The sequence below is a fragment of the Sus scrofa genome, chromosome 3, assembly GCF_000003025.6.
Source record: "Sus scrofa isolate TJ Tabasco breed Duroc chromosome 3, Sscrofa11.1, whole genome shotgun sequence".
Taxonomy (NCBI): domain Eukaryota; kingdom Metazoa; phylum Chordata; class Mammalia; order Artiodactyla; family Suidae; genus Sus; species Sus scrofa.
In genome coordinates, this window is record NC_010445.4 from 6,696,029 (window position 1) to 6,710,193 (window position 14,165).

The 14,165-nt window shown below is 44.2% G+C and overlaps 1 protein-coding gene across 1 annotated transcript in view; it reads left to right on the forward strand.

Annotated features, from left to right (window-relative positions):
• Positions 1 to 13,827, forward strand: part of CYP3A46 (cytochrome P450 3A46) — a 31,945-nt gene extending 18,118 nt beyond the window's left edge. Inside the window, 9 exon segments of the mRNA NM_001134824.1 lie at positions 364 to 461; positions 464 to 490; positions 2,003 to 2,069; positions 5,600 to 5,745; positions 5,748 to 5,759; positions 6,405 to 6,406; positions 8,864 to 9,088; positions 11,743 to 11,905; positions 13,364 to 13,827. Coding sequence (NP_001128296.1) covers positions 364 to 461; positions 464 to 490; positions 2,003 to 2,069; positions 5,600 to 5,745; positions 5,748 to 5,759; positions 6,405 to 6,406; positions 8,864 to 9,088; positions 11,743 to 11,905; positions 13,364 to 13,459 — 836 coding nt within the window. The 3' untranslated portion in view covers positions 13,460 to 13,827.

Genomic DNA, 14,165 nt, shown 5'->3' on the forward strand with positions numbered 1-14,165 from the left:
TCTGTCACGATTATTGTTTTTGAACAGTTTGATTACTTGAACTAACAGATTGTGATCTGGTTTCTCCAAAGAGAGGCCAGTCCAAGAGCTAAAGACTGTAAGTTCCCAGAATGTAGTGACATCCTCTCATCATTCCAAAGATGCCCAAAGGGCCACTGACCTCGTACTACATGACATCACTGTATGTGGACTTACTCTGGCTCAGTCATTGGCTTGGAAGTCTCAGTAAAAGTCATAGAGGCACTGGCTCCCAGCTGAGTACCCTGGTGGTTTCACCTTTTTGATTTTGGTAGAGCACATGGTAATTGCTCCAGGTAAACTTTGCAAATTCACCATGCTTCTTTTTATCTTTTTCCCCTACAGTATTCTTTCCATTCTTGACCCCGATCTTGGAAGTATTAAACATCACTCTGTTTCCCAAAAGTGTTGTGAATTTTTTCACGAGATCCATAAAAAGGATGAAGAAAGTCGCCTCAAAGATACACAAAAGGTAAAGTAGGCAGGTGGTTCCCTGAGGGCGTTCACGTATAGTGGACCGACTGTGCTGTACACATGTGGCTTGTGCATATCTCTGCGTTTTTAAAGGAAGGTAGAGAACTGTAGTGTTTAGAACAGGAGGGTTTTAAAATCTGGGGGAGTGAAGAAGGAGGTGATTGGGGAAGAAAATAAGAATATGAGTCAGAGAGCAATGTTTATATAGAAGGATAGGTATATGGCATTCCCATTGTGGCGCAGTGGTTAACAAATCCGACTAGGAACCATGAGGTTGTGGGTTCAATCCCTGGCCTTTCTCAGTGGGTTAAGGATCTGGCGTTGCCGTGAGCTGTGGTGTAGGTTGCCGACGTGGCTTGGATCCCGTATTGCTGTGGCTGTGGCTGTGGCTGGCAGCTGTAACTCCAATTGGACCTCCAGCCTGGGAACCTCCATACGCCATGGGGTGCAGCCCTGAATAGACAAGAAAAGCAAAAAAAAAAAAAAAACAAAAAAACAAAAAAACAAATGAAAGATAGGCACAGAAATTCGTATGTTATTGTATAAATATCATTGAGGTAAGAAGTGGACCACTTTTCTTCAATAAATTGTCAAGGGATAAAAATTACTGTTTAAAAATGATTTTACTGGTATTATAATTTCCTCACATATTAGACTGGCAAAGAACCACTTCAACTCCAAGCCTCCTCTCTCACAGATGGTCTGATGGAAGCCCCATGAGGCACCTGTGGGGTGTAGCCTATGGTACATTTGAGCCTCTCATAGTCTGGGTGGGCAGGGGTCTTCTCTGGGTGATGAGGCTGCAAGCTGGTTAACCAGCTTTGCCTTTGCGAGGTCTGGAGACCAGCACAGGGATGCCTGCAGGTCAGGGGTTACAGGGCTGAGTACCCAGGACGGTACTGGAGGTTGTGTAGAGATCTGGAAGGATCAGGAGCTTGAAGATGCTTCTACAAAAGCTTCCAGTGAACTCTGCAAAGGTCAGGGGCTCCATTTATATGCCCTTCCTTAGGAATTAGGAGTTCCCTGGTGGCCTGGCAGTCAATGATCCAGCATTGTCATTGCTGTGTCTTGGGTCACTGGTGTGGTGCACGTTCAATCCCTGGACCAAGAACTAAGACAAACAAACAGAAAAGAAAGAAAGAAAGCATGAAAGCCGGAGAGAAATAAAAGATTGATATCATGGCTACTCTCTTGAGCAAGCAGATATGACAGGAATGGGGGTAGACAATTCTTTGGCCAAGAAGCTGTTTCAAAAGCCAGAGATGCCAAAGCTCAGGGAGAATAAGGATCAAAAGGCTCTTGAATGTGATGGCTGGGTTTCCCTAGAGACATACCATGGTCTCCCAGACTTGTACGTGGTGTTGGTGTTCACTGAGGACTCAGGCAGTACTACATAGACTCCTGGTCTTTAAGGGGCCATGTTCTCAAGAGAGAGGATAAATACAACCCCCTGATTAATCTATGACGCTGCAAGTGACTTTTCTCTCATTGAAATCTCTCTATTTTCCAGCACCGAGTGGACCTTCTTCAGCTGATGATTAACTCCCAGAATTCCAAAGAAATGGACGCCCATAAAGGTAAGCATGGAGGTGTCAGAGGGGCCCCTGTGGGGAGGCCCAGAGGAAGGGGTGGTTCTGAAAATGTGCAGGAAGTTTTTCCAGGCAGATGAGCATTTCTGCCCCATTGAAGAAGGTCACACGTTCAGAGAGAAACAGTAGCCTGAGGTACTTCCTAGAAGTGGGCAGGTGCAACTTTGTTCAGAGCTTGAAGGGCAAGTGCAGCAAGGAGGTCAGGCCCAGGAGCCAGTCCTGGTCTGTGCATCCCCTACAGCAGAGCCTCTGGGGCCCTTGTTTCCAGTGTGGACGCTCAGGCTCCTCCAGACCCACTGAGTCAGAGCCTCTGCCTGGAAATTTGCATCAAGGCTTCATCACATCAGGAGGCACAAGCTCCTGGGAAGCTTGTGTTCACCAGCTCAATCACTGCAAGGTTTCATTTTTTTTCCTCTGTCATTAATATGTAACTTGTGGGAGAAGCCTTTGAGACTGCAAATATTCTATTAATCCTCCACATTTCACCTACCACTTTCATTATCCTTGGATGGTTCTTGACTGAAACCTTCATTGCTGTGATGGTGGCAACACCATGGCTTTCGAAGTCCATCATTCTTCATGTTCTTGTGTAGGGAAGAGTGCTCCATCCGCCCTCATTTCCTCATTGGTTTATTTATTTATATCCTGACGGTCTCATGGAGAGCTAACTTATTCTCTCACATCATTTTGGATTTTGATTCTCAAATTCACCCAGGTTTGTCCACTGGAGTTTTTTCAAGTATGATCCTGTATTCCTTTTTCTTTTCTTCTTCTTCAATCCTTTTTTAAAGGATTTTTTTTTAGAGGGGTTAGGTTCAGAACAAAATGGAGTGGAAGGTACAGAGATTTCCAACATACATCCTGCCCCATCAACACAGAGCTTCACCGCCTATCAAAGGATACTACTGGACTTGTACGCTTGTTGCAATCAGTGAAGATACGTTAATACATTATTAGCACTGAAAGTCTATAATTGACCTTATGGTTCATTCTTGGTGTATATTCTATGGGTATTGACAAATGCATAATGAGATATCCCCACCATTACAGCATACGGAGTATCCGGTATCCTTTTAATCCATCATTTTCAGAGAACTTCCTCACGTTCTGAGGCAAGACAGTTCGGGTTTCTCTTCTATTTCCCCTGAGTAGCCCTGGAACCAACCATTTCTCCAAGGGGTTCTGGTTCCCTTTAGTGAGAAGTGGTATTTAGAAATCAAAGCCTGGGATCTAGGAATGTTTTTCACTGGACAAAGCTAAGAACATCCAACATAAGACTGATGAACATAGGTATTTCTATGTCTACCCATCGCCAGTGAAGCAAACAGGTTCTCTCAAACAAGAAGCCCCTGATCTGTAGTTTATTGCATGGCACGAATGCTCCTCTATGGTTAACTTCAAGCTACTAATGCTTTGACAACCATCTCGCAAAAATTCCTAACTTTAAAAAATTTTGCTTAAGAAAGGATTAGCTGACTCTTGCACCCACTGTAAATGTATCTAAAACTATGTGTAAATATCTTCAATATATTGATCTATATATGTAAGCACAGGTCAACACATCTTTCTGTGATGAAGGAATATTCTATATCTGCACTGTTTTGTACAGGAAGCACTAAATATATGTGGCTATTGAGTACGTGACATGTGGCTACTGCCACTGGAAACTGCATGCTACATTGTATTTAATTTAATCAATTCGAAGATAAATGTAGGCGTTCCCCCTGTGGCATAGCGGGTTAAGAATCTGAATGCAGTAGCTTGGGTTGCTGCAGAGGCAGGGGTTTGATCCCAGGCCCGGCACAGTATGTTAAAGGATCAGTCTTTGCTGCAGCTTGGTGTAGGTCATCATAGCTGCAGCTTGGATTCAACCCCTGGCTTGGGAACTTCCATATGCCATGGTGTGGCCATAAAATATACGTACGTGTGTGTATGTGTGTGTGTGTGTGTTTTGTCTTTTTAGGGCCGCACCCATGGCATATGGAGGTTCCCAGGCTAGGGGTCAAATCAGAGCTGTAGCTGCTGGCCTACATCACAGCCACACCAACACCAGATCTGAGCCACATGTGTGACCTACACCACAACTCATGGCAATGCTGGATCCTTAACCCACTAAGTGAGGCCAGGGATCGAACCTTTGTCCTCATAGATGCTCATCAGATTTGTTCCTGCTGAGCCACGAGGGGAACTCCCTGTGTGTTTTTTTAAGTGTCACCTGTGACTACTGCACTGGCTGGCATAGCTCTAAACTCTGAGTATCCATGGGGTTTACATTAACTGGGGAAAGAATTTGATAGTAGAAATTACCCACAGCAGTATCACAGAAATCATCACTGGGAAATCAGAACCCTGCAGATGCTTCTTACACTCATTTTGTGTTGTTTTTGTTGTGAATTACATGGTTGGGGTGGGTCCCACATTGATTTGAGGGCCGTCAGTATCTGACTGTCACAGTCCATTCCCATCGAAGAGATTAGAATCTGACCATGCTTGGTTTCTCTTAGGAGAAAATTAACAGGGGGACCCATGTATAATCCCAGGGCTGTTTGCTGAGCATAAAGAAGAGCAAAGACGGGGGAAGGCGCTGAGAAGATGACATTCGGGCCATGATTGAATAAGCACTGCCAGTTCCACTCACTGGACCCCCATTTTCTGTATTGCGTGATGGCCAGTGTCCTTCTGAGGACACATTCTTTCTTCTGCTATTTTAATGTCATGATGACACTAGGGTCAATCACAGCTCTTCGAGCTTGTTGTCAATCTCTGCAGCTTCTGTGCAGAGCTGAGAGCCTCCATGTGGAGACTAGAGCCCCAGATCTTCTTTTACCTGATGCCTCTCAAAGTATAGCTCTTGCTTCTTGGGCTACGTTGTGCACACAAATCACCGCATCTCATGAACATTCCTAGTTCTAGGTCGGGGTGTGAGACTCTGCATTTCTAACAAGCTCCCAGATGCCGCTGATGCTGCTGGTCCATGGACCACACTTTGAGTAGCTAGAATTTATCTGTATTATATTGTTGTCTTAAGTTCTCACAAACCTATTGACGTAAAAGATCACTTAATGTTTCCTATGATGAAGCTTTAGTCTTGTAACATCTGACAAAAAACCAAGTTATCCTCTAGCTAGAATAAATTAAATGATGATGAAAGAGAATATTACCCTGTGTTACTTATAGCCGAAGTCCTTTTAGGATTTTGCAAGGGACATACTGGATAACGCAGTGTCTGTTAGACTCAAATGCTGTCTCTTGAAATTACTCAGCTGTGTTGTGGGGGAGGCACCATAGTTGGGAGTCAGAGGCCAAGAACAGTATGGGGGAAACAGGATTAAGACAATTGCTGCTTTTCGCTGGCTCTTTAAGGAGCACAGGAGAGTGAAAACCACTTCCAGTATGACTCTCAGCTGCTTTTACACTTGTTCCCTAGAGATCTGGCAGCTTCGTTTGGATTTCTCATCATCCAAACTGTGACACTGTATTGACAGGCTTTACCTAAAATGTCTTTCACCTCCTTTTAGGTCTGTCCAATGAAGAACTTGTGGCCCAAGGTGTTATTTTTATTTTTGCTGGGTATGAGACCACTAGCAGTTCTCTCTCCCTCCTTGTGTATGAATTGGCCACTCACCCTGACGTCCAGCAGAAGCTGCAGGAGGAGATTGATGCGACTTCCCCAATAAGGTGAGTGGTGATACTGGAGTGGGGGAGGGGATGAATCCTAAGCAGGATGCTGCTCACCCCTTCTTAGGAGATTTTTGCCCAAAAAAAGGGAATCCCACATTTTTTACCTGCACTGTTTCGGAAGGATCTAAAGCATACAAAACAAAGGCAAGAAAACAGGACTTGAGTGCTATGCACAGATCTGTAGGTACTGTGAAAAAAGTGCTGGTACTGGCATGTCATATATGATATGTCATGTAAAAGCCACACAGCCTCAGTGACATCTGATAGGAAGCATCTATCACTCCAGTGTCTGCATAGTTATCTGTTGACTTGGCTGGACTTGCTTTGGTCTGACTGTTGCTCATCTGGGCTGGCCGTGGCTCAGCTGGCCTGGCCGACTCAGCTCCACACATCTCTCATAGCCCACGTCTGCTTCTAGGGCAGTGGCAGGTGTCAAGAGCAAGAACCCCAATCATGTGGGTGTCCCCAAACCCTGCTAGCATCACACTGAGCCCACTTCCCACTGGTTCAAAGTGAGCCACCTGGTCAACCTGAGTCAGAAGAGGAGGGCGCCAAAACGCTAGATGGCAAAGGACGTGGACCCAGGAAGGGGTGGAAAACTGGGACCTTTAATTCCGTCTACCACCCTGGGACCAGGAGGAGGCGTGAGACAACAAGGGCATAGGAAAGGAAATAGAGGACATGAGCTTGGGTCCTGGCTGTGGTTTTGGACAAGCCTAGAGTCCTAGGTCCTTCAAATACAAGGTAAGGCTGCATCCTAGGACCTCCCTGGTTTAGAGATGGTCTGTCATCACTGGTAAACGCCGTATTGGGATGCTTTTGATGCAATAAGATGAGCAGTTCACTAAGAGACAAACACTAGTTAAGCATTGGGTTCTCCCCTTTTTAGTGTATTACTTATAATAACAACATTCTTGGCTAACATTTGCTGCTTCCTATATGTATATCTATTCTAGTACTTTCTATTTATAAATGAATCTAAGCTTCATAAAATTCTGCATTAGTCAGGAGAGGCTAGGTTATGCCTCAGTAACAGATGAGCCCCCATCTCTCTGAGCTCTCATAGCAAAGGTTTATCTCTGACCCACATCTCCACGTGCAGCACAGATGGTCAGTGGAGGGCGGGAGTGGGAAGCTCTGCTCCACACAGTTACTCAGGGAAACAGACTAGGAGGCCCCAGCATCCTGGACCTGCATTATCTGGACACGAGTCTTTGTCTGGGGAATAGGGAACTTGAGCACTGCTCCCTGGCTTTTTAAATGATTTGTTCCTGAACCAACATAACCGCCTCAGTTCACAGCCCATTGGCAAAGCTGGTTTCCTGTAACGTCAAGTGAGCTGGGAAATAGGGGGACCACGTGGATATTGGGGAGCAGAGACTGTCTCTGTCACTCAACCCTAGGAAGTGTCAACTCTGATTATCTCCCTGCAGCATTTCAGAAAACTGAGCTACCGAGAGATAAAGCACTCGCATGCACCAGCCTTGTGCCCAGTGGTGAAGACGCCAAACTGGGAGCCAGGGTGTTGGCTCCTGAGCCTTGTCACCGTCTATAGTATTGTTCCTAAAACACTCACATATCACCCCCACTGTTCCCAGATCTCTGCCCAAACTGGGATTCTTGGTGGGGTGAGGAGACCTGGCCTCTGGGGCTGGAGTGGCTTTGGGTTTGCCTGTAGGGACTTTCAGACCTTATAGTCAACCTGAAGGGACAAGAGGGATGTGTTCCAGCCACAGAGTTGGGGCTGGGGGGATGGGGGGTCACTTTTATCCTCTTGTAACTTTCCCTGGAACTGAAATTCTGTTCCTGGTACCACCCATCTTACCCCTATTTTACACAGTTGATTTAGAAAGTAACTCTTTTTCTCCCCATATTATTTATGGAGATTTTATATCATTTGGTTTCACATTTTATATGTATAATCCAAAGAATTAGTGATCATGGGATTTCCTCTTGTGACACAGTGGAAACTAACCCGACTAGTATCCATGAGGGTGTGGGTTTGCTCCCTGGCCTCGCTCAGTGAGTTAGGGATCCCGGGGTTGCTGTGAGGTATGGTGTAGGTTGCAGACATGGCTTCTTGTTGTGGCTGTGACTGTGGCGGGCAGTTGCAGCTCTGATTCGACCCCTAGGCTGGGAACTTCCATATGCTACAGGTACAGCTCTAAAAAGAAAAGGAAAGAAAAAAAATAGAGCATGGAGAGAGAATTAGTGACTAGAATTTATCAACCTAAAAATTTATTAATGCTTTCACTGCCATGTGGAATCTGAGAAAAGGACAGAATGCACTTCTTTGCAGACCAGATACTGACTCACAGTTTTTGAAAAACTTAAGGTCTCCAAAGGAGTCAGTTTGGGGGGTGGGGGGATGCACTGGGCGTGTGGGATGGAAATCCTAGAAAATTGGACTGTGATGATCATTGTACGACTATAAATGTCATACATTCATTGAGTAATTAAAAAAAGAAAACTAAAAAAAATTTATTGAAGAGGGAGATTTTTACTTCCTGGATCCCCTTTTCCTTAGCGTAGATGTCACGCCTTCCTTTTAAAAAGAAAATGGTGATGTCGGCATATTTCACTTAAAGTTCATCGTCCATTTGTCACAATTTTTTTTTTTTGTCCTAGAAAAAATACTGCACATAATGAGTAGGATTTCAGGCTATTTTCAGGGTTTGTCTCAAAGGTCTCCCATTGTCATACCTACTCCACACATCTCAATGGGCCATTGAGAGATCAAAGGCCAGAATAAATAGTAAAATGTCTATAAATGCTAAAGTCCTTTACCCATTTAAATTATTCTTTGGAGGAGTTCCCACTGTGGTACAGAACGTTAAGAATCTGATGACTGCAGCAGCTTGGATTGCTTTGGCAGTCAAATCCCTGGCCCAGCGCCATAGGTGAAGGATCTGGTGTTGCTGGCTTGATGTAGGTCCTGGCTTGGATCAGTCCCTGGCCCAGGAACTTCCATATGCTGTGGGTGTGCCATAAATTCAAAAATATGCTTCTCTGAAGGTCCTACCATTTGAAGAGGGCTACATAGACTGAGTTGACCCTTGATCCCAAATCTTAATTCATCAAGATCTATTTCTCCTTCCCAGGCCTCCCACCTACGATGGTCTGGCGCAAATGGAGTATCTTGACATGGTGGTGAACGAATCTCTCAGAATATTCCCAGTTACTCCTAGACTTGAGAGGTCCTGTAAGAAGGATGTGGAAATCCATGGCGTGTTCGTTCCCAAAGGGACCGTGATGATGGTGCCAATCTTTGCGCTTCACAGAGCCCCGGAGCTCTGGCCAGAGCCTGAGGAGTTCCGCCCTGAAAGGTACGAGACCCCAGGGAAGGGGATCCATCCTGATCCTCTTTGGTGCTTGTATATTCTGATACCGCATGCAGTCATTTCTCTGTACATCTTTTTATGGTTAAATTTTTCTTTTTATAAGATTCCATTGGTTGAGTCAAATTTATACAAAGGGTGGACTAGAAAAAAGTAAATTATGGTTCTCTGCATTCTTAATACCTTAAGATAGGCCTCATCAATTTGCAATTTAAGTCCTTAAGGATATTTTTGTAGGCCTGTATAGATGCTTACTATTTCAAATGGCCTTCTATTAATTTGGCTTTATACTGATTATTTGATTTAACAGTTCATTCTAAACAACCTTCTACATATACATGTTTGTATGCATATGCCAAAAATTTGCCCAACAACTATATTGTTGGTGGTGGGTAGGCTTTTTATTTCCTTTTAGATCTTCTGTCTGTCCTCTCCTCTGTCCGAATCCACCACCACCACTCCCACATTTCATTTCTTTAAACGTCATCTGCCGTTTCCTCCAGCATGGTTGTGAGATGCAGGCTGGGGACCGAGAGGCCTCATCCCTGTGGTTCAAGGAGTCTCACTGAGGACAGAGGTGCACCCAGGCCCCGGTGCTGTCTGTGGCTGCAGTCCTGGGCCAGCTCCTTCTTCTCAGTATTTGCTGACCTTCTGCGGAGACGTCCTCTGCCCTCAGACGTCTGAGATGTCCTCCTTGGAGGAGCTAAGCATCCTCTTCTGAGAATTCAGAGCTGAGGTCTGGTCTGGACACAGCTTGGACTCTGGAAGGAGTCGATGCTTCTTTCCTTTTGTGTGTTGGGACCACAATTTGGAGGGAACTTTTTAGAGCACTAGATGCAATTTAGACTTTTATAGCCTCTGACTCTAAGCTCCCTGATGGCAGGGACTTTGTTGTGCTAGCCACGGGGCCCCTGGTGCTGACACAACCTCCACACACAGCACTTGTTGAAAGAGGAAGTCAGAGTCAACCCAGTCCTCTGTGTTCTGGGCCAGGGAACCTCCAAGCTCAGCAGCGCCCCCTCCTGGAGCCTCAGGAACCTAAAGCCAGAGACCACTCTGCATTTCTGTCTGATTTGTCCAGATGTCAAGCAGAGAGTTCGTGCCTCCCTATGTGTCAGGGGCTGGGCCAGGCAGTGAGAAATCCAAATGTTAAAAAAAAAAAACATTGTGGAGAATTAAAAAAATATACAATATATGTATATTTACATAGCCACAGCCTATTCTATAGGCACAGTCTACAGACTATTTTAAGGTATTTGTCTGTGCCTATTCCCTGCTCAAGAATCATCAACCCAATTTAGCCACCTTATCCACATGCTACTGCTACCTTTCTCTGTATTCCTGTTTCGTTTTAGTTCATATTGTCTGCGAATCTTCCAGAATGTTTTCCGAAATAGGGACTCTTTAAAAATAGACATAACCACAGCACCATTATCGCTTTCCCCAAATCCACATTTTTTTCCTTAATATATTCAAATGTGGAGGAGTCAAATTTGAATAAAACATTGGTCTAAGCATCAAGGAATGTATGGGCTGACCAGGAAGTCAGTGATTGCACTTGGGTAGAGTCGCCTCATGTGTCCGTGTCAATATTCTGACTAAAGCATCCTCTGTGGGTGGGAGAGAGAGAAAGAGAGCCAGCCAGCCGGGCAGGGACACAGGGAGAGGGGAGGGGACGGGAAAACAAGGGGAAATAACAGTTAAATCCTCAGAGCATTACAGTTAGTCTCCTTTCCTAACTGCCCTTCAGAGTGTGAACCCCTCTCCCCCCTGAATGGAAATTTAGTGTTTAAGGACAAAATTTCTTTTTTGTTGTTGTTGCTTTGTTTCTAATTGCCTTTTATTTAAAAAAATATTTTTAAGTATAATGATTTTAATTTTTTTCCATTATAGCTGGTTTACAGTGTTCTGTCAGTTTTCTACTGTACAGCAAGGTGATCTGGTCACACTTACATTTCTTTCTTTTTGTTTTTTTTTTTAATTTGTTACTATTTTTTTTTCCCACTGTACAGCAAGCGGATCAAGTTACTCTTACATGTATACATTTTTTTCCCACCCTTTGTTCTGTTGCAATATGAGTATCTAGACATAGTTCTCAATGCTACTCAGCAGGATCTCCTTGTAAATCTATTCTAAGTTGTGTCTGATAAACCCAAGCTCCCATCCCTCCCACTCCCTCCCCCTCCCATCAGGCAGCCACAAGTCTCTTCTCCAAGTCCATGAGTTTCTTTTCTGTGGAGATGTTCATTTGTGCTGGATATTAGATTCCAGTTATAAGTGATATCATATGGTATTTGTCTTTGTCTTTCTGGCTCATTTCACTCAGTATGAGAGTCTCTAGTTCCATCCATGCATTATGTCATTCTTTATTATGGCTGAGTAGTATTCCATTGTGTGTATGCATTTCTTTTAAACAGCAGGCATCGCATCCCCTCAGTGCGGCTGAAAGCGCCCACGGGGGGAGGGGGATGGGCAGGATCTGGAGCATCCCTTCCTCACAGCAACGTACCCACCGCAGGATGAATGACCAGCCCCCAGACGGACCCCTCATGTGCCTGGTTGAAGATTTAGCACCTCACACTCAGCGCTCTTGAGGTTTCTGTGTTTCATTAATTAGTTTTCATGTACTGTTATGCAACCAGGTTCAGTAAGAAGAACAAGGACACCATAAACCCTTACACTTACCTGCCCTTTGGGACTGGACCCCGCAACTGCATTGGCATGAGGTTTGCCCTCATGAACATGAAACTCGCTCTCGTCAGAGTCCTGCAGAACTTCTCCTTCAAACCTTGTAGAGAAACACAGGTCAGACAGTTACCTATCTGCATTAATAGTGTTTTCTTAAGTTTTTTTTTTTTTTTTAAACTGAGGGGTCTGTCTGTAAAAGTGTGATCTAGTCAAAGAATAATGTCTTCTGAAGTTCCCACTAAGACACAGTGGGTTAAGAATCTGGAGTTCCCGTCGTGGCGCAGTGGTAACGAATCCAACTAGGAACCATGAGGTTGCGGGTTCGGTCCCTACCCTTGCTCAGTGGGTTAACGATCCGGCGTTGCCGTGAGCTGTGGTGTAGGTTGCAGACGCGGCTCGGATCCCACATTGCTGTGGCTCTGGCGTAGGCTGGTGGCTACAGCTCTGATTCGACCCCTAGCCTGGGAACCTCCATATGCCGCGGGAGCGGCCCAAACAAATAGCAAAAAAAGACAAAAAAAAAAAAAAAAAAAGAATCTGACTGCTGCAGCTCCCATAGCTGGGGAGGTGCAGGTTCTATCCCCAGCCCGGGGCAGTGGGTTAAATTATCTGGCGTTGCTGCAACTATGGCTGGGTTTCGAGCCCTGGCCTGGGACCTTCCATATGCCATGAGTATGGCCATAAGAAAAAGTTGCGAATTTCCAGATAAAATATAAGTACGAGAATGCAATTCATAACATAATGACTAGAGCTAACTTATCTGTGTAGCATAAGAGAGTAGATCAGAAGAGTTCTCACACACACAAAAAGCCCCATATTGTTTCTTTCTCTTCCTTTTCCTATCTACATGAGATGATGAATGTTAGCAAAACTTCTTGTGGTAATAATTTCACGGTATATGTAAGTCGAATCATTATGATGTGGATCTTAAACTTGTGCCCGGCTCTTAAGTCACTTAGGTCACAATAAAAGGGGACATCTTTTAATTTTGAAAGAGGATAATAAGGAAGTACTGCAAACATCTTTATTCCCATATTTTAAAAAATTTATTTTAATTTTTAAAAATTTTTAATTTTTTGGTCTTTTTAGGGCCATGCCCACGGCCTATGGAGGTTCCCATGCTAGGGGTCAAATCGGAGCTACAGCTACCGGCCTATACCACAGGCACAGCAACACCAGATCCGAGTTGCATCTGGACCTACACAACAATCCGTGGTGATGCCGGATCCTTAACCCACAGAGCAAGGCCAGGGATCGAACCTGCAACCTCATGGTTCCCAGATGGAGTCTTTTTTGCTGCACCATGATGGGAATTCCCACATATATTTTATAATATAGAACAGTTCTCCAAAAGACACCAACTATTAAAATTCAATCAAGGAAATATAGAGAGCCTGAGTCTCCCTATATCTTTGAAACACATTGAGTTAGTAGTTAAAAAATCAAGACTCTATGGTGCTAAAAGTCAGCTTTTATATGTTTGTCAAGAATTAGTGTGCATCATGCAGCTTGTCTGTTTCTTTTGTTGGCGATGTTTCATTAATTGGTTCTCGTTTGCTTGTTCACATGTTGCAGATCCCCCTGAAAATAAGCTCCCAGGGACTTATCCAACCAGAAAAACCTATTGTTCTAATGGTTGTGCCCAGAGATGGGACCACAAGTGGAGCCTGACTTTGCCTAAGGACTCGGGCTTGGTTCCTCAAGGAAGCTGCATCCCAGAGTACCAGAGACCTTGATTTCCTTTGTGATAAGAACTGGAAATAAAGATAAGCTTAATCTAGTGCATTCGATGGATGATTAGAGATGCTGCACATTCCTTAGCTTCTCACTGTCTATGTGGAGTGTTACATACTGTGTCATTTGAAAGAGGTGATTAATGAGGGTCAGACATGCAGACTCAGCTTCTTGGGTTCTCCTAGGAACAAACTTTAATGAAAAGAAGAGTTATTGTGGTGACCAAAGTGGATATTTGTGTTACAGATTTTATGTTGAATATTCTAAATTAAATATTATATGAAGTCAATAAACATCCCTTTACAAAAGTATCATCTGATGCCTTCATGCACATTTGGGGAAATGTCTACAATGTATCAGAAAGAGCCAGTGACTAAATGCTTTTGACCATCTCAGTCACTGGTTGGGTGGGGTCTTCAAAAACTTCTGTTTGATTTATTCAATAAGTAAGAGTTAATCCCCCTTGCTTAGACAGTGTATTCATAGTTTAAATCTTTCTTTTGGGGAGAGCACATATTTTTTCATAGCTCTTTGTGTTTCATCCTCAAGCTCCAACTATCTTAACACAATGAACATGAAATAAAAGACAGTTGATTGGTCAATTGATGGGGCAGAGTGGCTACAAGCACTGGTCGGTTTCAGT